The sequence below is a fragment of the Helianthus annuus genome, chromosome 4 (genome assembly GCF_002127325.2).
Source record: "Helianthus annuus cultivar XRQ/B chromosome 4, HanXRQr2.0-SUNRISE, whole genome shotgun sequence".
In the NCBI taxonomy this organism is placed as follows: Eukaryota; Viridiplantae; Streptophyta; class Magnoliopsida; order Asterales; family Asteraceae; genus Helianthus; species Helianthus annuus.
Genome location: NC_035436.2, coordinates 174,466,788 through 174,490,817, shown reverse-complemented (window position 1 = coordinate 174,490,817; position 24,030 = coordinate 174,466,788). Strand labels below are relative to the sequence as shown.

General features: G+C 39.3%; 1 protein-coding gene and 1 long non-coding RNA gene across 3 annotated transcripts; both read left to right on the top strand.

Moving 5' to 3' along the window:
* Positions 1-781: 781 nt before the first annotated feature.
* LOC110937043 lies at positions 782-5,596 on the top strand. Of its 2 annotated transcripts, XR_002590507.2 has the most exons (4): positions 782-1,860; positions 1,939-4,628; positions 4,831-4,878; positions 5,042-5,283. It is a non-coding gene; the product is annotated as an uncharacterized LOC110937043 (long non-coding RNA). The 2 variants fall into 2 exon arrangements; XR_004890565.1 differs by having other exon boundaries at positions 782-4,628; positions 5,042-5,596.
* A 1,261-nt stretch (positions 5,597-6,857) lies between these two features.
* Positions 6,858-8,759, top strand: LOC118491144. The gene is made up of 2 exons (XM_035988625.1): positions 6,858-7,191; positions 7,268-8,759. Exons 1-2 carry the CDS (start codon positions 6,924-6,926, stop codon positions 8,470-8,472), a joined length of 1,473 nt encoding a protein of 490 aa, XP_035844518.1. The 5' UTR covers positions 6,858-6,923; the 3' UTR covers positions 8,473-8,759.
* The last annotated feature ends 15,271 nt before the right edge of the window (positions 8,760-24,030 follow it).

Genomic DNA, 24,030 nt, shown 5'->3' with positions numbered 1-24,030 from the left:
ATAATAAAATTATATTTAAAAAAACCTCGTGTATTGCACGGGTTAAATAAATTTAATTTTATATACCAAATAATAAAATGGATAAATATAAATGAAAAACAAAACAGTAAAAGATAAAAAGATAAAATTATTACTTATATTTTCATTTATATTTTTACATTAAAAATCTAAAACATTATTATAATTCAATTTTATTAATCCTTGTTATAAAGTAAAGAAAAGATAAATATAAATGGAAAAAATAGTAAAAAATAAAATTCATAGATTAAAATAGTATACTCTTTATTTGAATCTTATAACAAATATTATCTATATCTATTTGTTTAGGATATATTATTTATTTGAATCTTATTAACAAATATTATCTATAAAGTAAATTACAAGTTTTGTCCTTTATGTTTGTATCAAATTGCAGGTGTTGTCATTTGCCTTTAAATTTGACGAGTTTTGTCCTTAACGTTTCAAAATCTTGTACGTTATGTCCTTTAGCCTTAACTCAGTTAGATTTTTTGGTTAAATCTGGTCATATGTATTGCATATGAGGGCATTCTTGTCATTTTACCTTCCCAGAGGCTATTTTGTAAAAAAACTTTTATTAAGGGTCTATTTGTAAATAAATTGAAATAAAAAAACAATTATAATCTCTTTTGCACACACTCTCTCTCTAATCTAAAACAAAACTGAAAATAAACTTGTTGTGGGTTAAATCTAAAAAATAGTAGTTTGACTAAAATCAATTTTGCAAATACAAATCTACCATCATTCCTCTCGGTTCCATCAAACTTTGTGAAAAAAAAAATTTGGAAGCCAAAAGTTAAAAAGTAAATTCCAAAAACTTTAGACCCATTATCAATCCATGACCCAGTTTATTAAAAACTTTGATTTTCTAAATCATCATAGTCAATAGGTGTTGTCAGAAAAATCCAAATCTAGCGAGAAACATAACAAATCCAGCCAACCTATTTTGCATCCCTGTCATGGTTGTATGTCCAGATCCATAAGAGATCTGGTTTTTGTTGAAGTTCTGGTCATGTGCCTTGCTACTTTGTAAATTTGGTCGAATCTCTGAAGTTTGACACCCAAGAAAAACACTTAATATAATCCGAAGACTCGTCTAGTACAGTTTCAGTTTGCCGGAATTCAAGACCTCGCCGGAGAACATCATACATCATTGATATAACACGAAATGTAAGCTCTAATCTATGTCTTTCTCTTCGTCTTTCTCATAGAATCAAAACTCCTATCTTTATTTCTGTGAACGACCTTTATGAGGAATGAATTGGAAGGTTAAAGGGGGTTAGGGTTCGTATTGTATTGTTTGAAGAAGAGGTATGACAGTGGAGGTGGTCGGCATTAGGTGGGAGTGGGAAGGGACTAAATACCTTATACCAAAAGGTAGCAAGCATTCATATATGTTAACAGATAAACTGAATGAACAGTGTTAAACACTGCTCATTGGAGGATCTAGGCGGTGACGAGTCATCACCACATAAACACCTGCCCTAATTTACCACCATCGAGTCATCCATGAAACCCAAGTCATACATATCTTGATTGGTTCACAAGGGCGGTGCCTTCACCCCTCCAGTCCATATTTAAGGTGGTGAGAAAGAGGTGTCGATTGATGATGGTGGAACGGTTAACGGAGGAGCACCGCCGCCCCTTCTGTCCATCTTGTCTGATCGACGCCTATCCTGTCTTCAATCTCCTCGGCTGAGCGCCTGTTTAGTGAATACCTGTCGTTGCCGGCGGCCATTTGAGTCTGATTCTGGCAGCAACGGCTATTCCGATGGAGACCTATTGTTGCCGGCGGCCATTTGAGTCTGTTTCTAGCGGCGACGGCCTTCAGATTTCTCCATGGTAACCTCTTTTTATCTCCATTCTTGAGTTTTATACTTTTAAAGCTTTTGGTATAATGCATGACTTCTCTAATTTCAGAACTCTTTGGATCTGTAAAGCCTAAAGAATTTCTGGTGTAAAACCCTAAGTCTACTATGAATTTCTAGGGGTGGAGTTTAATTGTTGATATCCAGTAATCTTGATTATTGGGTTCTGAAATATGAAATCCGGTGATCATGAAGTTGTAAAGGTGGAATCTTTGCATGTTAGGAGGTCTTTGTTCCTGAATGGGGTCTTTGATTTGTGTTGTTGTAGTCTTTGTATCTAAATGGGGAATTTGATTGTACCACCGTTTCGAGACCGTAAGTTAGTCTTTGTTTTTGCAACCTCCGTTGCAGCCATTATCAACCAGTTGAACTTCACCCGACCTGTTGGAATTAAGGGTATATGGAACTGAAAGTTATATTTGGTCGTTGCGTACCGAGTTCGTTTGCTGGCTATGATGACTTTGGTAAAAAAAAAGTTGAGGTTTGATGTTGCATAGCAAGGATGGCGAGTGCAGTTTTTGCTATTAGCAACCTGTTATGCAGCTATGACAACCTCAATACCTATCCTGAGCCGTCTATTACAAGTCATTAAAAAACCAAAAGGAGTTCCAATTCCATAAACGACCTCATTAAAATGAGTGAATCATTTCCGTTTGAATGGATCAGTAAAAATGGAAAGAAGGGTTTCATGTAACTTCAATGACTACAGCTAGCAGTCGTTGGGGTGTTGTGATGTCAACAAACGCAAGATTTTTTTACCAGGTATTGTTATGTGCTTTTATCGAGCATATAAAAGTTATAGCAGAATGTTAAATTTGCAAATTTGAATGCATATTGTTAATATTTTGGTAAGTAACAACAGTGCATTTGAGTGCAAAGTAAATTATGACGAAGAAGATTATTAAGGAAGGTGATGGGTATGAAGCACCTGTTAATGGTAATCAAGTTGAAGGTAATTCTATATTTTTTAACTCGGACTCTTCATGAGTTGAGCTCGAGTCAGGTGAGCTCAAGCGTGGTTCGAATTTTCAACCAAGCTGGCTTGATTCAGCCTGGCTTGAATTTTAAACTGAATTAACTATTTGAACTGGCCTCGGCTACTTGCAGACCGGTCACGTGGTCGTGCGGTGACAGGTGACAGAATCAACCATCATTATCACTGTTCTTATACTTCTTTGGTATGGATCTTTATTGTTGTACATGGATTATAATGTGGAGAATGAAATACGACAAGGAGTGGAGAAGTATTTCATTGTGAATTACATCACACTTGACATCTTGCGTGCTTTTTTTCACTATGTTTTTTAATTAAAAATGGATAATGAATTGTGATCCCTATGGGTCGAGTGGAAAATATGAGAACATAGTCTTGCGTTGACAACAATTTCATTGTTCTTGTAAACCACCAGGGACACGTCTTGCATCGCCTAAAAAAATTTACTACTAGACACGAGTAGTTGTTGACCCGTGATTTTTCTGCCGCAACGCGCGACGGTATAACACTAATCTAATCTAAATCTATCAAATCTATTAATAGAGGATTTGAATGAATAGTGATACTGAAAATCACAACCGTCCGTTTTGATCCCACGGTTTAGATAAGTGAAGGTTCCACGCGTCTCCTCCAAAGCCTTTCAGATTTCATTAGTGAATTAAATCTGAAAACAAAATGTTCAATTAAAAAACATGAGTAGTTAATTAGTGCGTAAAAAGAAGTGATAACGGATTTGATTTTTACAGGTCCTGGTTGTTCGTCAGTTGTAGAAAGGGCATAGCTGGAAAACGGGTTGGATCCGCAATTTAGTTTTGGGATTACTTCGAGAAGATATGCAAGTTTGTGTTTATTCATTAATTTAATTGTTAAGTGTAGCATAATTGTTATTTCATGAAACTTTGCAATTTCAAGAGAATGACACTGCTTGGACGCGCTTTTAGTGTTACCTGAGGCATGTGACTTTCATTTCTATAGCTATTGACACAGGTCACAACTTATGCTGGTATTGCATGGCTTTTTTTTTTAATCAATGACAGCCTGTAATTGTCAGGAAATCGTTTTAGTGTGATTCACGTGTATGACCCGTTGGCCGTTACCATCCCGTCCATCAGTATGTCATATAAGATTACCAAAAATGTTTATCTTTTCATTTATAAACAAACGATTCTGGAGATCTTATGCCTTCAAAATGGACTTTTGGGCGAATTTCAACCTATTTTATTCATAACTAACTATTGCCATAATTTACCAGTAATCTAAGGTGAATAATTTAATTTAATTGTCTATTATATATAATTTACATGTTTATTCCTTCTGAGTACGACTCCCATACAATTCTTCGGAGAGCTGGAGTAGCGTATAAAAAGGGGTGATGGAAAGCAAACCTAAACGATGCTTAATATGTCTGCAAAAAATATGCTTTCACAATCGAACATAATAGAAAAAATGTTGAGGCAACCTGCTGTTTAAAACCATCATAGAAATGAATGATGGAATCAAGAGAATTGGAGGACATTAAAGGCGAAGCGTACAGGTGCTAGAGGAGATTAAAAGCGAAGCGTACTGGTGCTATAGGAGATTAAAGGCGAAGCGTACGAGTGCTAGAAGAGAAGATGAAAGGTGAAGAGTACGGATGGGCAAATAGTAGAAGTCAAGTTTGGGGACTGAATCAAGAGAACTGAAGCAATTTCACTCACAGGCCTGGACTTTGGCTAATGCACCTGGGTTTCTTTTTATTCTGCTATATGGTATATTTTTTTTGTTTGGTTTCATCCTTTAAACCTTTCACCTTTTTGCAGCACTTCGAAAGAAAATAAAAAGACTTGATAAGGATTGTTTTGCTCATTTTTGAACTTATTTCGTTTTTTCATTGGGGAACTTCATAAGTTAGAGAATTTGATTAAAATGATGGTTAGTTTACTATGTGTTCTAAGCGTTTTGCACTTCCAGATGAGGTTGTTGGGTCGAAGATCGCACGTAATGGTTAGAAGATATAATGTGAGTTTGTTTGTTATAATTTATAATCTTTATACTTCTAGACTGAAGATTGCACGTTTGATTCGAAGATACACACACGATGAGTTTGTTTTTATATAGTATAAGTTTTATATTGATATAGCTACAAAATGGGTTGACATTTGATCATTTGATGTGTTTATAGATGTGGCGGCAGCGGTCAGGTTATGAGATCTAAGAGGCAAAGATCAAGTTATAAGATCCTAGATCTGTCTCTCTATTCACAGTTTTGAAGTTATTGGAGTTAAAAGTAAACATATATCAACTATAACATGAATTACCCTCTTACAACAACCTATGTCATGCTAACAAGGCAAAAAAACATATTGCAATCGCGCAACGTGTGACAATGGATAACACTAGTTAACATTCATTCACAAGATCCATTTTTGCATAAAGATACAACGATTTGAGAAAGTACACATTAAAAATTCAAGATTTTGGATTGATAAATGATAAAGATTTCAAGAAACTAAAGAAACCCTTTTGAGGATCTTTAGATTTTGAAGGAAATTTAACTAATATCAAACGGCATGGATGAAATAAGTGCGGAAATTGAATCTTTTTCACTACCCAACTTTTAATTTGCTTGAAATTTTTAAAGAAAACAAAAAAGATTTAAACTTTATGCATGTTGAGACAACAAAATATAGACCGAAGATAGTAGCAAGGGTGGTTAGGCAGAAGGGTTAAAGGGTTTAACCTTGCCTAACGCAGGTCGTGGGTCCCCCCACATTTGCAAGACGTGGAAGGAGGTTTACTAGTTTATGTTTCTTGTTTGAAGATCCAATTCTAAAGCGTTGTTCAGAGAAGGATTGAGGAACAGAAAGAATAAGTGTAATGTGAATGTGAGTGAGGGACACTTGAGTGAAGTAAGTGTATGATGTGAAGGACCAGAGTTTGAGAGAACAAATCTGATCTGAGATGTCTTTGTTTAATGAATGAAGTGTCATTATATAGGAGAAGACATCTCCCAAAGAAGTATTCATTTGACTAGTGAACCAGCTTGCAGTGAGGAGCTTGCCCTTTCGGGGGTTGAAGCCTTTTGACCCCTGGATAATAGCATGTACTCTGTGGACCTGCATTGCTTTTACGGCTGTGGTTGGTGAGACTGTTTGGGGATGTGACTTGTTCACTGTTCCCGTGTTACTTTACTCCATCTCCTCAGCTTTTTCAACCATTGAACCTTTTAACCTTTTTGAGTGTTTACATACTTGGTCATTTTATTTGGTCTCGGGCTACCCCCGTCATCAGCCCCCCAAGTCAGAGGTTTTTGGGAGTAGCTCAAAGACTTCTGACTTTTTAAGCATCTATTTTGTTCCCTGAAGGTTTCAATGGTTCAACGCTTGAAGGCTTGGAAGGTTGTCGGCAGTTAATTTTTGAATTTGAATTTCTGACAACTGATTTGATTGATGTGCAGCAGTTCGTAGGGTGGCGGTTTTGCAGGGTGCACTGTTTTACATTATTGCCCCTATATTAACTTATTACCTTATGTTTTCTCATTTTCCTTTTCATTATTCCCTCAAGTTTTCTCTGCAACTCTTCCCCTTTTCTTCAAGGTTAGTACCGGTTTCCTTTGTTTTAATTTTTCATAGTTTTTTTTTGCAAAAAATGGGTGCCCTTAAGGATTTAGCAAAATCCTTTTCCCGATTAACCCAAGAGGAAGTAGAGTTGTTTTGTAAGGAATACGGTATTGGGACTGAGTTTAAACCTACTGCCCCTGCGTGTGATGCTTCGATTGACAAATGTCCGACTGGTTTTGTCGCTCTTTATTGTCGTCATTTCGAGTTTTCAAACCTTCGTTATCCATTTTCTCTGTTTGTTTTGAACTTGTTGGAATATTACCGGGTTTCTTTCGGTCAGATTCATCCGAAGGGCATGGCTAGGGTTTTACATTTTGAGGTTTTGTGCCGTGCCCTTGGATATGATCCTTCATGATTGCTTTTTCGCCGTTTTTCCGTTTGGCCAAAAATGGCGATTGGTTTACTTTTGAAGCATCCAAGGTTGATTCCGGCCTTATTTCATCTATGGTTACCACACTTGGGACTTGGAAGAATCGTTTTTTCTGGGTTTCCGATACTAATGTTCCATTTAAAATGGTGTGGCGACTCCCGGATGCTGTTCTCAATGAACCGGAACCCCTTGCATCTGACTTGAATGATGCTTTTCTGAAAGCCATTCGTGAATGCCCTTCAAGGGTTCGTCCCTTTCCTGAGCATTTGCTAGTTTTATTAGGGGCTAGTAAGTTATGGGAAAAAGCTAATCGGGATCCGGTTCTGATGAGAGATGGCACGGGTATGCATTTTCTTTTCCACCTTTCTTGTATTTTTCTTAATTTGTGTCTCATGTTCTGTCTGCTTGTTGTTTGCAGTTATGTCTGCCTTGGATTTCATTAAGAGTGATGATACTTCGGATGTGGTTTTTGGGGATGTTTCTGTTATCCCTGATGAGAATGTTGTGGTTAAAGGTGCTGAGCAAAGGTTTGAAGGTGCTGGGTATGTTAGTGTTTCGAGTGTTAAGGGTTTTTCTAAACCTCTTGTCCCCAAGGCTTCAACCCGGCGATCTGCTCGTCGTTTGAAAGCTGCTCCTCAATCCACTTCTACTGAACCGGTGGAGTTGAGTGATGATGTCGAAGAGTCTGGGGATCAGGGTGTTGAAGCGGGTTCTGAGAGGGAGAAGAAGTTAGTTGTTCATGGCAAAAAGGGTTCGGCCAAGAAGGTTGCTGCTACACCTGTTCAGGGTTCTTCGAGTATGGACGTTGAAGGGTTGGATCCGGATGCGGTTTATGTGCCCTGTTGGTCGGTGAAAGTTGATGATAGTTTTAAAGATGCTGCTGTTTGTGAAGAGGCCTTGAGTCATATTGCTCCCCCTTTGGTTCACAAGACTATCTCCGAAATGGATGATGATGTGATGTTGTCTCATATGATTCTCAGTACTTGCAACCTTGCTGCTATGCTTCCTCAGGGCGTTGCCCGTTTTCGTCAGAGGATGCAAGAGTATGAAGAGTTTTCCAAGAAGAAAGATAAGATGAAGTCCTCGATGGCAGCAATGAAGAAGGAGATAAGCAGCTTTGCTGAGAAGGAGGAAGCTTGGTCGAAGAAGGTTGAAGGCTTGTCAAGGCAGCATGAGATTGAGATGATCGACTTTAAGAAGAGTTTTGAGGCTGATCGGTTGAGGCTAAAGGCAGACAGGGAGGCTTTATCTGTTGCTCAGAAAGCCTTTGATGAAGAGAAAGAGAGCCTCAAGGCTTCGGTTTCTCGTGCAACTAGTGATAACCAGTGGTTGATTGAGCAGGGCTTTCAACAGGTTGTCACCTACCTGCTTCATTCTGCCGAGTTTAACTCCGCTCTTGGTGATGTTTATACAAAGTTGCTTAATTTGGGAAAACACCAAGGTCTCGTTGCTGGTTACAAGTTGCATGAAGCTGGGCATTCTTTGGAAAAGTCCCCCTTATTTCGTCCCGACGCTTCTGATGTTTTCAAGGGCTCAGTTGAACAGATGGAGAGGCTACCTATCCTTATGTTCACCAGGTTTCCTCTTGCTTTGGTAAGCCTTTGTCTGTTTTACAGGATTTGAAACCGGAGGGTCTAAATGAGAAAGTTTGCACTGAGGTCTTGGGCTCACTTTCGAAGAAAAGATCTTATTCTGGAGATAGTGATGATACCCTCTCGAGTATGCCGGATACTTCGACGGATGTTGGTTTGGAGACCTCAGCGGTTGGTGGTGATGGTGGTGCAAAGGTTAAGAAGCCCAAGAAAGCTAAGAAGGCCAAAGCTGATGGTTCTGGTGTCTCCAAGCCTTCTGCCATCTAATGATTATTCGTAGCTTTCTTAGCAAAACAATTTATGGTTTGTAATGTTATTTTGAACAATATTAGGCTTCCAGGAACCCTTAAGGTTCCTGTTGGTGGTGTGTTGGGCCTGTATGGCCATTTGAACAATAGTTTAACTTGCAAGTTACTAGAACTTGCTGTAACTTTTATTTGAAAGTCTTTTTATGACTTTCTTTACTATGGTATGACGGTTAGTTATATTATTTGTGTTGTGTTTTTATGCCTGTTTTGTTGAGTTTGTTTGGTAGGCTTTAACCCTTCAAGCATTTGGCTAATCGTAGGTGGGTTGGAGCCTTCAATTTTTCAAGCTTGTCACGTGGTTAGCTTGGAGCCTTGATAGCTTTTGATTTGGTTTGTATATTTTGCCGACGGATTTTTGCTTGTATTTTTCCTTGGATAATTTTCTCTCTTTTAACATTGTCTTTGTTGAATTTGCGTTGTCTTTATGTTTTTTATACCTTAAAGGGGTCAGTGCTGCAGACACTTAGCCTTGGTATTTTTTAACAAAAAGACATAGCACCTATCCTTTTTATCATTTCTTTGTGATTCATTCGACTTCGTAGGCCTGTTTGTTGATTGTATTTCTAAGGCCTAAGGAACGATTGGTGTAGGTTGTTCAAACCTGTCTATGAGACAATTTTGCGTTGGCTTAATATGTCTCATGGAGTTGTATTGATTTAGGAACTCACCCCTTATATAGGTTCATTCAACCCTTGAACCTATTGAGCGATGTGGCCTGGGAGCTCATCCCCTTACATGGCCCTTGCCATGGAGTTTTTTGCTAGGTTCTCAACCTGATATTAGGATAGAAAGACAAGTTTGATAAAACAACTTCATTCATTCAAGCAGTACTTGCTTTTTTACAAAAGGTTTTCATGGTGTTGTTCGAGGTACATTTTGATACAAACCAAACTTTTCTGTCTAAACATGGAATCTTCTCAGGGTTTTGCTGTTCCAATGCCTTGGAAGCCTTTTGCCTTCTAAATCTGCTAGCTTGTAGGATCCACCCTTGTGTGCTTCGAGGATAGTGTATGGACCTTCCCATTTTGGGCCCAGCTTTCCTTGATTTTCCTTTTTGCCAGCTTCATTGTTTCTGAGGACTAGGTCCCCTGGCTTGAATCGTTCATTCTTAACCTTCTTGTTGTAGTAGGCTTCCATTTTCTGCTTATATTTGGCTTCTTGGATTGCGGCTTGATCTCGGACTTCCTCTAGGAGTTGTAAATTCAACATGGTCTCTTGTTGGTTTGTTTCGGGATCCATGTTGACGATTCGTTGGGTTACAACTCCTATTTCAGCAGGGATTACAGCCTCGGATCCAAATACCAAGCTATAAGGTGTTTTCTTGTGGCTTGTTTTTTCGGTTGTTCTAATTGCCCATAGAACACTAGGCAATTCTTCGAGCCAGTTGCTTTCATATCTTCCTAATCTTGTCTTGATACCTTCCACTATGCTTCGGTTTGCCCTTTTAACCTGGCCATTTGATTGTGGGTAAGCCACTGAGCTGAAGATCTGGTTGATCTTGTACTCTTTACACCAAAGGCTGAAAGGCTTTTCAGCAAATTGCTTTCCATTGTCGGTGACAATTACTCCCGGCAACCCATAGCGGCAGATGATGTTTTCCCAAACGAAGTCGATGACCTGTTTCCCTGTGATCTTTGCGAGGGGTTTAACCTCGGGCCATTTGGTAAAATAGTCTATTGCTACTAGCAAGAATTTTACTCCTTCTTTGCTTGGAGGGAATGGTCCAACAATGTCCATTCCCCACTTATGGAATGGCCATGCCGAGGTTATTGGGACAAGATCATGTTTAGGGCTTTTTGGGATTGGAGCATGAATCTGACAAGCATCACATTTCTTCAGTTGCTCGGTGGTGTCACGATGCATCGAGGGCCAGAAATATCCAAGGTTCATGAGTTTTGCAACCACCGACCTAGCTCCAAAATGGGCTCCACATACACCTTCGTGAATTTCTTTGATCAGATACTTACTTTGCTCGGGACCAACACATCTTAGCAAGGGGGCAAGGTAACCCTTTTTGTAGAGGGTTTCTCCTTGCAACACATATCGCCTTGCTTTGATTTTAACCCTTTTGGCTTCTACTTGATCATCGGGTAGTTCACTATTTCGAAGGAATTTTTTGATGGGAGTCATCCAGTTTGGATCTTCCTCGGTGACCACATCTTGGACTTCTACTTCATCGATCGATGGAGCCTTCAACACTTCAACCAACACCTTCTTGGTGAGGTGGGCAAAGGTGAGGGATGCTAGCTTACTTAAGGCATCAACCTTTTTGTTTTGGGACCTTGGAATTTGTTTGATACTGCATGCTCGGAAGGTGTTCATCAATTCCTTGGATTTTTCTTTATATCTTCTCATATTGGGTTCTTTAGCAACGTAGCTATCGTTGACTTGGCTTGAGACTAGTAACGAATCTGTGAACACTTCAAGCTTTTAGACTTTCATTTCTTTGGCCAGCCTTAAGCCGGCGATCAGTGCCTCGTATTCAGCTTCATTATTAGTGGTCTGAAAATCAAAACGAAGAGCATATGTGAATTCTAACCCTTCAGGGTTGATTAGAACTAACCCAGCCCCTGACCCTTCAACGCTTGAAGCTCCATCGATATATAGCTTCCAGGCCTCAAGGTTGGAGGGTTCAGTGGTTGTAGTGTTTACTTCGTCAATTGTTTGGTTTGGGACTTCCACAAGGAAGTCGGCCAGAACTTGGGCTTTAATGGCTTTTCTTGGGACATAGGTGATGTTGTGCTCACCTAGTTCCACTGCCCATTTTGCTAACCTTCCTGAGTTCTCAGGCTTTTCGAGCACATTTTTAACAGGTTGGTCAGTGACCACTTGTATAGGATGTGCTTGGAAATACCTCCTAAGCCTTCTAGCTGTTTGAACTAGGGCTAGGGCGAGTTTTTCAAGGGGAGGATATTTGGTCTCAGCTAATTTTAAAGTTTTGCTGAAGAAGTAAACGGGTACCTGAGCCGCGTTTCGTTCGATTGTGAGGACTGCACTTATGGCCTCTTCAGCAACTGATAGATAGACTGAGATCAATTCTCCTGTTTCTGGGGCTGCAATGTCTGGCAAGGAGGCCAGGTGTTGTTTCATCTGGTTGAATGCTTCCTCGGCCTCATCGGTCCATTTGAAATTCTTTTTATCAGAACAATTTTTAAGTGTTTTGTAGAAGGGTAGGGACCTTTCAGCCAGTTGGAAGTGAAACGCTTCAGGGCAGCAAGTTTCCCGTTTAAGCTTTCAACCTCTTTTTTGGTTTTTGGTGGCTTGGCTTCGAGGACAGCTTTTACTTTATTTGGGTTGGCCTTGATGCTTTGTTTTCCGACAATGTGGCCTAGGAATTTTCCTTCTTCGAATCCAAACGAGCACTTCTCAGGGTTAAGTTTCATGTTAACCTTTCTGAGATTTTTAAAAGTTTCTTGGATGTCGTCAAGCATTTGATGCTCCGTCTTGCTTTTGATTACCAAGTCATCGACATAGGCTTCCATGTTTTTGCCAATTTGGCTTGCAAAAGCTTTATCCACTAGACGTTGGTAGGTTGCTCCGGCATTCTTTAGCCCAAAAGGCATCTTCTTGTAACAGAAGATTCCTTTATCAGTGTGGAACGCCGTCTTTTCTTCATCTTCCTCTTTCATGAGTATTTGGTGATACCATTTGTAAGCATCAAGAAAGCATTTGAAAGGGTAACCGGTGAGCGAGTCAACCTTAAGGTCAATTTCCGGTAGTGGATAGCAGTCCTTAGGACAAGCTTTGTTGAGGTCTTTGAAGTCTATGCACATTCTCCAGGAGTTATCTGGTTTCTTGACCATAACCGGGTTTGCAACCCATGATTGGTACTTGACTTCCCGGAGAATACCAGCAGATACGAGCTTCTCAACCTCCTGACAAGCAGCCATGCTTCTTTCTGGTGCTAAGCTTCTTTTCTTTTGGACCACGGGTTTGACATCAGGAGGTATCCTCAACTCATGTTCAGCAATGCTTCGGGGGATTCCTGTCATATCTTCCGGACACCAAGCGAAGACATCGCTGTAATGTGTCAACAACTTTTCCAAATAAGAGAGAGTTTCTTGTGAAAGGTTTGGGTTGACCCTTATTCTTTGTTCAGGGTACTTAGGATTTATGATAAGCCATTGCTTGTCTTCTTCACTTCTGGGACTTTCACCTTCGACCATGTAGGCCTCTTGGGAGGGTTGAAGGGTTGCTACCCCCCTTTCGGTTGGGAATTTTGCCGTGCCATGCCCAACGGACACTACCATAAAGAAGGCACGTTGCCCCGGCCTTCCTATGATTACATCATAGTTTGAAGGTATGTTGAGAACCACGAAGGTAAGTGGCTGAATTCTTTTCTTCTGACCTTCACTGAAGCAAACATCTAGTGTCAGTTGCCCTAAAGGCTTGAGGGGTATATCAGCAATGCCTTTTATAGAGGTTCCAGAGGGTTGAAGCCCTGAGCGTTCTTCATTGCTTAAGCGGTTGAAAAATTTTTCGAACATGATTTCAGTGGCTGCCCCAGTGTCTATGTATGCCCTATGTGTTTCCAATGTTCCAATGGTAGCTTCCACGACGAGAGGGCTTGAAAGAGGGCCTTTTTCTATTAGGGGAAAGCAAACACATTGAAGCTCCCAAGCTTCCAACCGCTGCCTTTTATGAGGAACCTTTTCATCAGAGTTCACCATATTGACTTCCTTTCCCTTTCCTTCAGCCATTTTATCTCGAACCCCTTTCACCAAATGGGCGAGTTCACCTGACTTAACAGCCTCTTCAATTCTTTTCTTGAGTTGGAAGCAATCGTTGGTGTGGTGACCCTTTTCTTCATGAAACTCGCAGAATTGTGTGGAGTTCTATTTTCTACTTTTGGGGAGAGGCCTAGGGGGCCTAAAGTTCTGCTTGACTTCTTCTGTTGCAAGGATTTCTTGAGGAGTCTTTGTGAGGGGTGTGAAACTCATGCCTTTTTCCCGGGTTGGAGGGTTCCGGCCTTCAGACCTTCGATGGTCTGAACCCTTTTGCCGTCTGTTATAGGAGTTGTAATTCCCTCTTTTTCTGACTGGGCTATTACTTCGCCAGCTAGACCCTCTTTTCCTTTGCTCTTTGATGTCGACTGCTTCCTCTCCCCGGATGTGGGCTTCTGCCCTTTCGAGGGCTTCTTCCAAGGTCTTGGGCAGGGACTTGTTGAAATCTCTTGTGAGGTATTTCGAGGTGATAGCGTTCATGAAACCGGCCACCCTCATTTTTTCATCCGCCCCTACATAGGTTAGACCTTCCTTTTTGTATCGTTCAATAAACTCACGGAGACTTTCATTGTCTCGTTGTTTTATTTGAAAAATGACGGTTGCATCTTTGACATATCGTCTCTGCTGGGAGAAGTTGGCCAAAAAACCCTTGCTAAGGTCGTCAAAGCTTCGAATGCTTCGAGCAGGTAAATCGTTGAACCAGATTCTGGCAGATCCGATAAGGGTTTGCATGAACATTAAACAACATTCAGCGTTTGACCATTTTTCTATCCTTGCTGCACCGGTAAAGATCTGAAGATAGTCTTCTGGGTCTTCGGACCCATCGTACGTTCTGATGTGGGACGGCATCTTGATCTTTGTTTGAAAATCGTAATCGGCTATTTGCTGTGAGAAGCATGAAAGGTTACTCGGCTTGTAGGGTTTAGCCAAGTCTTTTTCGACCCTTGTACCCATATTATTATTACCATTGTTGTTCCCTTGAGTGGCTAGCACTTGATTGATGAAGTGTTGCCAAGGGAAACTGACCATCATCTGGGTCATCATCTGGGACATAGGGTTGAAACCTTGGAGGCTTCCGGATGTGGTCGGGCAGCTAACTCCAAGGGGGGGTGCTCATTACCGCACTCCATGCCAGTGGAAGCACTGACAAGGCTTGCTCCCACGAAGTGGAGGTAGAGGCTGGAAATCTTGATACTGGGGAATGTAGGAGCTGATCCAAAGTCAGCTGATGGCCAAAGAGGAGCACCACTTGTAACTGGTTGGGATGTAAAGAGGGGATATGCTGTAGGATTTGTCATGGTGGACAAATATGGAACGGGGTTTGAAGGATTGCTGGGGCCAGCCTCATTCCTGGTTGTAAAAGGTGGAATGGGAGGTCCGGGAGATAGTGTTGGTTCAGGTTCATCGTAGTCCAGACGAATCCTTACTCCCTTGTCTTTTTCTTTGTTCACATACTGGTTGAGGAAGGTCCTCAACTCAAGAAAATTATTAGCAACACCCTCGGGGGTGAGTTCAATACGTGTGGGAGTGTCCGTGACACCGACGTTAGGGGAAGGAACTCCAGATCTAGAAGGAGTTGGAGTGTTAAAAGTGAGAAACTCGGGTGTGCTCCCCGGAGTTGAAAAAGAAGTTGGGATAGCCACATGGGCTTGACTACTACCCGGAGTTGAAGTGTTTGGTACCTGGTTCACTTCACCTGGGGATCCACTTTCAGACATGACAACTTTGAGAGAGAAGAGCTACACTACTAGGTCTTTTTGAGGAGAAATAACGGCGTAGCCCCACGGTGGGCGCCAACTTGTTGAGACAACAAAATATAGACCGAAGATAGTAGCAAGGGTGGTTAGGCAGAAGGGTTAAAGGGTTTAACCTTGCCTAACGCAGGTCATGGGGTCCCCCCACGTTTGCAAGACGTGGAAGGAGGTTCACTAGTTTATGTTTCTTGTTTGAAGATCCAATTCTGAAGCGTTGTTCAGAGAAGGATTGAGGAACAGAAAGAATAAGTGTAATGTGAATGTGAGTGAGGGACACTTGAGTGAAGTAAGTGTACGATGTGAAGGACCAGAGTTTGAGAGAACAAATCTGATCTGAGATGTCTTTGTTTAATGAATGAAGTGTCATTATATAGGAGAAGACATCTCCCAAAGAAGTATTCATTTGACTAGTGAACCAGCTTGCAGTGAGGAGCTTACCCTTTCGGGGGTTGAAGCCTTTTGACCCCTGGATAATAGCATGTACTCTGTGGACCTGCATTGCTTTTACGGCTGTGGTTGGTGAGACTGTTTGGGGATGTGACTTGTTCACTGTTCCCGTGTTACTTTACTCCATCTCCTCAGCTTTTTCAACCATTGAACCTTTTAACCTTTTTGGGCGTTTACATACTTGGTCATTTTATTTGGTCTCGGGCTACCCCTGTCATCAATGCAAGAAATGACTGATCCGTGTGGTGGGGAGTTTCAAATCAGTTTATAAACAGAGTTGTAGCACGCTGGGTGGTGCGTGAAGGGTTGTTGAGGTGGTGGGTTGATGGTAGCAGTGGGTGAAGTGTGGTTGTGGGAGGTGGGTTAAAGGCGGCGATGGGTGAAGGGTGGTTGTGGGAGGTGGGTGGGTGATGAGTTGCTTCTGGTGATGGAGGTGGTGGGTTAAGCCGATGATGGTTGTGGGTTGTAGAGAGAGGGGGGGGGTAGAGAGAGAGAGAGATTGAAGTTTCAGTGAGATAAGACTTAAGAGAGAGTTTATATTATTTTTTTGAAGTTTGTTACAAAATGGTCCTTGAATAAAATTCTTTTACAAAATATCCCCTGAAAGGTGAAATGACAAGAATGCTCTCATGTGCAAGGCACATGATACTATTTAACCAAAAAATCTAACTGAGTTTGGCTTAAAGGATATAACATTCAAGATTTTGAAACATTAAGTACAAAACTTGTCAACTTTTACGCTAAAGGATAACGCCTGCAAAAGGGTGTAAACATAAAGGACAAAACGTGTAATTTACTCTTATCTATATCTATTTGTTTAAGGTAAAAGATTATCTATATCAATTATTTTGGCGGGAAAAAATAGTTGAGATCACCTCATAGAGCGTCATGTATCCCATATATGATTTACTTTATTATATGTATAGATTAATTCAAAATTTTATTTTGATAAAAGTGCCCGGATAACCCATGCGGTTTGCCCATTTTTCACATTTAGTCCATAACTTTCTAAAATTATAGCTATAGTCCCCAACTTTTGCAATTTCATTCCTGGATAGTCCCTGAAGCGGATGAAGGTTCGTTTTTGGTGTTAAGTGGGTGTGAAATGACCAAAATGGCCTTACTAATACATAATGAATAAAAATATAATTAAATATCTATTTAATCATTTAATAAAGTGGGGGCTCACCTTTCACCCACATACCCACCCCCACCCCTCTCCCCTGCCGTGTTTTTTCTTTATCATTTTGGGTGTACCACCATCGTAACACCACCACCCCCAAATACCAACCACCACGACCACCACCGTAACAATACTGAAAGCAATATGAATATTATCAGAGATTACAGTAGAAATAATAACGGGCCACATTGTCTTATAAAAAAACCCTTCATCGAAGCATCTTAGAATCATCTAGACACCAAACTTCAATTTCATCTTCTTCAATCAAACTAGCAATCACTGAAATCATCAAACAAACGCCAATACTACTAAATACCACTCACTGTAAAACGCCAAAAAATAAAAAAAAATCAAAGATGGCTAATATGCTTTCTTGGATATTCAGTATTGTTCTTCGTGAAGTTTCACTGAGCGGATTGTTAGGTGAGGGGAGTAACTCAGTAAGATTTTGCTGTATGAGATAGACAAATCTTAAAGAAAAAGATACTGATGACAGTCATATGTCATTTTGTGTTCTTTGTCCTTGAAGAAGGCTTGGATGAGGAAAAGAGATCAATGACACTAAAGAGTGGAATGATTATCTTATGAAGATCAAGTTGAAGAACAAAAGCGAAAAACCCACCCACACGTCATAGATCTATGTCCCCAAACATCCACAAAATGCCACTTCAACAGACGAGCAGGCAAAATAATCAAACCGATGGGTTTGTTAAGTTTTACATGAAACACCATATATTTGGTGACAGTTCTTGTAGTATTAAAGAAGAGAGAGACTGATGACAGTGAAGATTGTGAAGAGAGATCCGATTAGGATTTTTAATTTATCTTCTTTGCTTCTATTTTTTTTTTCCTGTGGTTGTAATATGATTTTACAATTGTAAAATGCCAAGATGCCACAAACGCCAAAATGTATATAAAAATAATAGAACAATTGGCCATCTTGTCTAAAACGCCTTGAAAAACGCCATTCAGAGAGATATTCTGACCCCTTAGGGGTTCCAATGGCATATCCATAAACGCCAAAATGTTAATACAATGAAACCATTAAAACGCCATTAATTATTGAATTCGGTTAACGACAAAAATCTTAAACCCAAAAAATAAAACAATATTGTGAAAAGCGAAACTGGAAAAGCGGAAGATAAAATGACAAAAAAGCCCATACACCCTAATTATATCGCGCGCCACGTGTTGGGCCAGGATGAGTTCTCACCGTTCTCACACGTTTGGGCATTTTCTCCTGATCTCGTTCCTATATATATATATATATATATATATATATATATATATATATATATATATATAGAGAGAGAGAGAGAGAGAGAGAGAGAAAGTATAATGTACAAAAGCCCTAATCCTACTTCACGTACGCGACAATCCTAATCGTCAGATCAGGGTTATTATCACGCATGGAACAGATTATCACGCATGGATTAGTGTTTTTGTGATTATCACGCATGGAGCAATAATCACGCATGTGTATAATGAAGCAAATAATCACGCTTCTAACCCTGATCTGACGTTTACGATTGTCACGTACATGAAGTAGGATTACGCCTAATGTGTGTTAACTGCTATATATATATATATATATATATATATATATATATATAGGATAGGCGTTGGCCAGAAAGTCCAAATTTCCTAAAAAGTGTAAAAAGTCATAAAACACCATAATATCAACCATAAAACACACCAAAAACCCACAAATAATATGATGAAGATTACTAAAACATCATGTATGTGGGTTTTGTGTTGTGTTTTAGATGTTAAGGCTCTGATTGTGGAATGACAAATATTATTGTGTTTTATGTTGTTTAACATTGTGTGTTTTATATTCATAGTTCTACGATGGTGTGTTTGAAGTTTTTATGGGCTATTAGAGTTTGAATATGGTGTTTTAGTAATATTCATTCTATTATTTGTGAGTTTTAGGTGTGTTTTATGCCTGAAATTATTGTGTTTTATGACTTTTTACACTTTTTAGGAAAAACACACTTTCCGTAGGATCCCCACTATATATATATATATATATATATATATATATATATATATAGGATAATGTTATATGAAAAACCCTTGAATTTGAGAAAACTTTGCAAACCCAATGCATGGTCCACATTTATCCACGTGTACATAAAAAATCATCTTTCATTTGTAGAGAAGGGCATAATTATATGTTTACTTCTAACTTACTTTACCCAAGAAGATTACTTGCTACCTTTGATTTGACCACCATAATTATACAACTCACTTCCCAGTGTACTTTCAAAACCTCCATCTTTATCTTTTACCTTATCACAAAGACATTTGAGTAGAGTCCATGAACTTCATCTCCGGAACATATATTCCTTCCACCATTAGTGTCCATGGAGACTCCACCAACAACACATGAGTTAATGTCACCAGATCGTCTGATCCCAAACATGATGAAGCTTGTTCTTGGTGTTATAGAGAGAGAAAGCTAATGTTTTGGAGAGAGAAACAACAATTTTCATCTTGTTCATCTCGGGTGTGTTCATGCTTATTTCGAAGCTGATTTTCGGGTGTGTTCATGCTTCATCTCACGTCGTCATCTTCATCTCGGTTGTGCTCATGCTTGTTGAAAGCTGATTTCTAGAGTAAGAAACAACAATCTTCATCATGTTTATCAAGAACACCAAGAACACACAGAGAGAAGCAAGTTTGAAGATCTTCATCGTGTTTATCGTATGGTTCTAGATCCGGTAAGTGTTTTAGAGAGAGAAAGTTGCTGTTTTAGAGAGAGAAACAACAATCTCTTGAGTATTTTATTTTAAAAAATCATTTTACACTTGATGTTTTTGTTAAAATGGTTGTTAATAGGTTTTTGTGTAATGGCTGTTTTAGAGATGAAACATGATTTTTTTTTTTTTTTGTTAAAATGGTTCTTAAAAGGGGTAAATGTTTATTAATTTGCAGGTTTTTATTTTTGTGTTAAAAAGTTGTGCTTGGTTTGGTTGCTTGTTTTGGCTTTTGATCTGAATAGTAACTATTTTTTGTTGGTTTGGTTGCTTTGCTTAGGGCTTTTGATCTGAATAGTAACTGTTTTTTATGTTATTTGAGAAAAAAAGATTTTCTGGCTATGAATGTGTTAATATTTATGTCTGGTTAACGACTTAACGGTTATCTTATCTTTTTGTTATTAGGACGGTGATGGATACAAGGGAAATAAGATCCAATTCTCAGGACTGTTGGTTTCGTCAAACGTGGATCAGATGCTCAAGGATCATGACCATGTTTATGTTACAGCACAACACAACTAACACGTGTTATAGTTTGAACTTATCGGACATGCATGTGTTACATGTGACATGAAACCCATGTACAATGTAACACGTGTTACGTGTGAAATGAAAACACATTTTTATAACTTCCCTGGCATACGCACACCCACATGTTTACAAACCATTTCAAGACCGACCCAAACAATAAAGCAAGGGTAGCCGCTGAAAAGCTAAGGCAGCAAAGGTAGCCGCTGAAAAGCTAAGGCAGACTGTCAAAGGAAGCTCCACCATTTTCTTAGTGCTATGTATTTTCGTTTACTAGTAATATGTAATGTGTGACTCTTATTGTTTTGTCTAGTACATGATGTTAAAACGGTATGGACTTAAAACATTTTGTGTTGGAGTCGCCCGTGTTTGTCCTTCTACTGTTACTAAGTTACTATTGGAGTTTATGCATCCATTCTGAAGTCTTAACACACGTTATAATTTTCACACCCCAACCGATGGCGGAAACATCGGGATGAGACGAACAAATCGTTCAAAAGCATCATAACACTAATTGTGACAATATAGATTAAATCAAGTTTCATAAATGACTAAAACCAAATACATTGTTTCAAATAGGGACAAATTGTAGCATCATAACATGATAATGTTTATTATTCAAATGAGTTTCTAAGTCCATCCTAACTTGATTCCTTCATCACTTCGTCTATCAACCTGCAACATGTATTAAAATAACATCAACAAAAATGCTGGCGAGTATACAAGTTTGATACATAGTATAAAGTAGAATAAAAAGTCTAAATGTACTCGTATCCAACATGAATAAGATGATACAAGTTACTACTTTGCCATTCAATATCGTTCAACATCGTTCAATATTGTTCAACATCATTCAAATATCGTTCAAATATCGTTCAACTTCACAATACCCCAAGACTCAAGGGCATTGAGATTAACACGTTCAACTTGCATAGCATAAGAGATTAACAAGCATCAAATTGTTTCATGTTTAAATGTGGATAGAGTGTGATTAAAACAAGACTCAAGTGTTGTGTAATTTGAATATGAAATACATGTTGCACCCAAATGTGTTTAAAACGAAAATGGGATCGAGTATACTCACATTGATTGCGTTGCAATTTTTTGTAAGTAACGCACGAGTAAGATTGGAACAACCCAAGAGAAACGAGCAAACGCGACTAACCTAGATATTTAGAATAACACAATCAAATTGATATTTAATATTTAGGGTTCGCGAATCGATTAATTAAATATCATTACTAAATTTATTTGATTAGTAAAAATGTCTTTAATGTATTTGATTAGTAAAATGTCTTTAACAGTAAATTAACTTTTATTAAACTCTTTTAGATAAATAATAAATTGTTTTAATGAATTGTCTTTAACTAATAATAAAAATAAATAATAATAATAATAATAAAAAAGAAAAAGAAAAATCTTGCCAAATGCGTGAGATGCACTGATCGAACCCAAATCCTTTGGGTATCCAATTTTAATAACTAAATCACTTTCATCCCAAAATAAAATTGTGGCCAAGAATTGTAGTGGATACACACACTAATAAAATCAGAAAATAATAAGGATAAATAATATATAAATAAATAAATACATACTGATTATAATATATATTCTTTTAGTTTCCAAACCCACCATTGAAGCTTATCTCTTGAAGTTGGTAACCTTTACAGTTAGTTAAGTAATCAGATGAAACAAACAGAAAAAGAATAGGAAATTAAACAAAAGAACGAATGGTGGGCGAGATATACCGAAGCGAAGAAAGTGGTTCCCGTTGTGGACTTCTGTATGTCTCCAATGAGCTCGGATTCTCCGGCGAAGCTCCGGCGTCCTTCAGTTTTTCCGGCGAAGGTGTAGTGGTTAATCGAACAGAGAGGGTATTTATGATGGTTTTTCACGAATTCGCAACAAATGTAATACTATTGTCAAAAGTTTCAAAAACCAAACACAAATTGTCACTAAGTTGAAACAAGAACAATTCGAAACCCTAAAATTAACAACTACCTACACCGGGGTGAAACCGAGATGATTAGCCACTCATGGTTGAAGAAGCTTGATCACCGGATGATTGGAACGCGGATGAATTCATCTTGAAGCTTGATGGGTGAAGGAATGATGGATGATTAGGGTTTGTGGATGAGGATGGTGAGTGTGAATGAAGGATGAATGATCAGGGTTTGAATGGTGAATGTGAATGATTGATGGTGATGATCTTGATTAGGATGATGTAGTGATGAAGGAGATGGAATGGTAGGTGATGCCTCCTCAATTGTGGCTCCAAGAGATCAAGTTCAAACTCAATTAGAGTGTAACTTACGAAATTAATGCCAAAAGACCAATGAAACTCGAGCTTAACCAAGAAAACCTCAAAATTTGCGTTCTGAAAAACCCTTACCCGTCGCCGACGGGTCTGACCCCGTCGTTGACGGGCTCCCAAAAATGCATAACCGGCCGACGGCCTAATTGACTAGATACGGAACTTCCTAGCCGACGGGCATATTCAGGGGGCGTCGCCGACGGCCTTGGACCCGTCGGCGACGGGCTCTCCATTGTGAGATCTCTGTTTTTTCGCGTCTTATACTCCCGATTGACCCGTAACGCATCCCGGTGCTCCGGTTTTTGACCCGGTGACTCGTAAAGCTCCCGAAAAGCTCCTTAAACTTCGTTAAACCTGCATAACACAAATCTTATTAAAAGTAGGCCATTCAAGTCTAACACCTCGGAATTTTTGCGTCCAATAAAGTATTGACACGTGTCTTAAGTTTACACGTGGTGGTAAATACTAAATAAAGGACTAAAGTTGACAAACATTGAAAGTATGTAAATTCGAGGGTTAAAAATGTCAACGAGGGATAAATATACTGTACAGTAACCCTAAAAGATGCTCGTACCTTCAAACGAATGAATCATGGATCGTACGAAACGAATTATGGGAGAAAGTGAGGAATTACAAACTACAGGGGCCAAATGTGTCAACATGTTTAAGTTATACCTCTGAGTGACCTTTGGGCATACCCAAGGCTTTGTAATGGTAAATTATACTCACTAGAATGCGCGATATAAATTTCGCGAAGTTCCGGTTCAAAACGAAAAAGTTATGATCGAATTCGTTAAAAAGGGTTAAAAGCGTCAAACATTGAAAGATAAGACTTTTCGGGTAATAATAAATTAACCAAGGGTTAATAAGTTGGGTAAAAGTTCCGAGGCCCTTATTCGTAAATAAACGAGGCCCAAAGCGCAAAGTTACCCCTTCGAAACCGAAAGGCCAGGGCAATAATTACAAAAGATTTGAAAATCTTGAAAATAAGGCTTCAGGCGGGCCGCGTTAAGGTATTGAGGGATCTTACGCGGGCCGCGAGCCATGTATAGATCCGGGCTCTGACAATAGGATTCAGGCGACCCGCGTAAAGGTAGGCTGACCTCTTACGCGGGCCGCGTCAGCCCTCCAGATACAGAAAACGTGGACAGAAGCACTGTTGAGTGTTTTAACCGACCTTAGAGGCAATAATGAGAGCATGGGCGCCCCCTAAACGTCCCCTAGCACTCAGGGACACATGTTGATGATCTAGAAACATTTGTAGGCATGTGTGGCAATGATCTAAGGTGCCTAAACTAGTATAAAAGGGCCTTAAGTTACAACATTGTTCTTCACATCTTCATCTGCCTTCTTGATCACTTCTGGAGCTCAAGAACTCTCTCTTAGCATCCCTGGTCGTGCATAGGACTCTTGTAAGTATGCTCCACCCTTTCTTAGTTAAGTTTTGCTTAGTTATAGCCCAAAAGTCAATCCGTCGTAATTAACGATTGACTTAACGATAAATCACAAATGGTCCAGTGGTTTGTCGAATCAAAGGTAGTTATATGTTGGTAATTATGTGGGCATTAA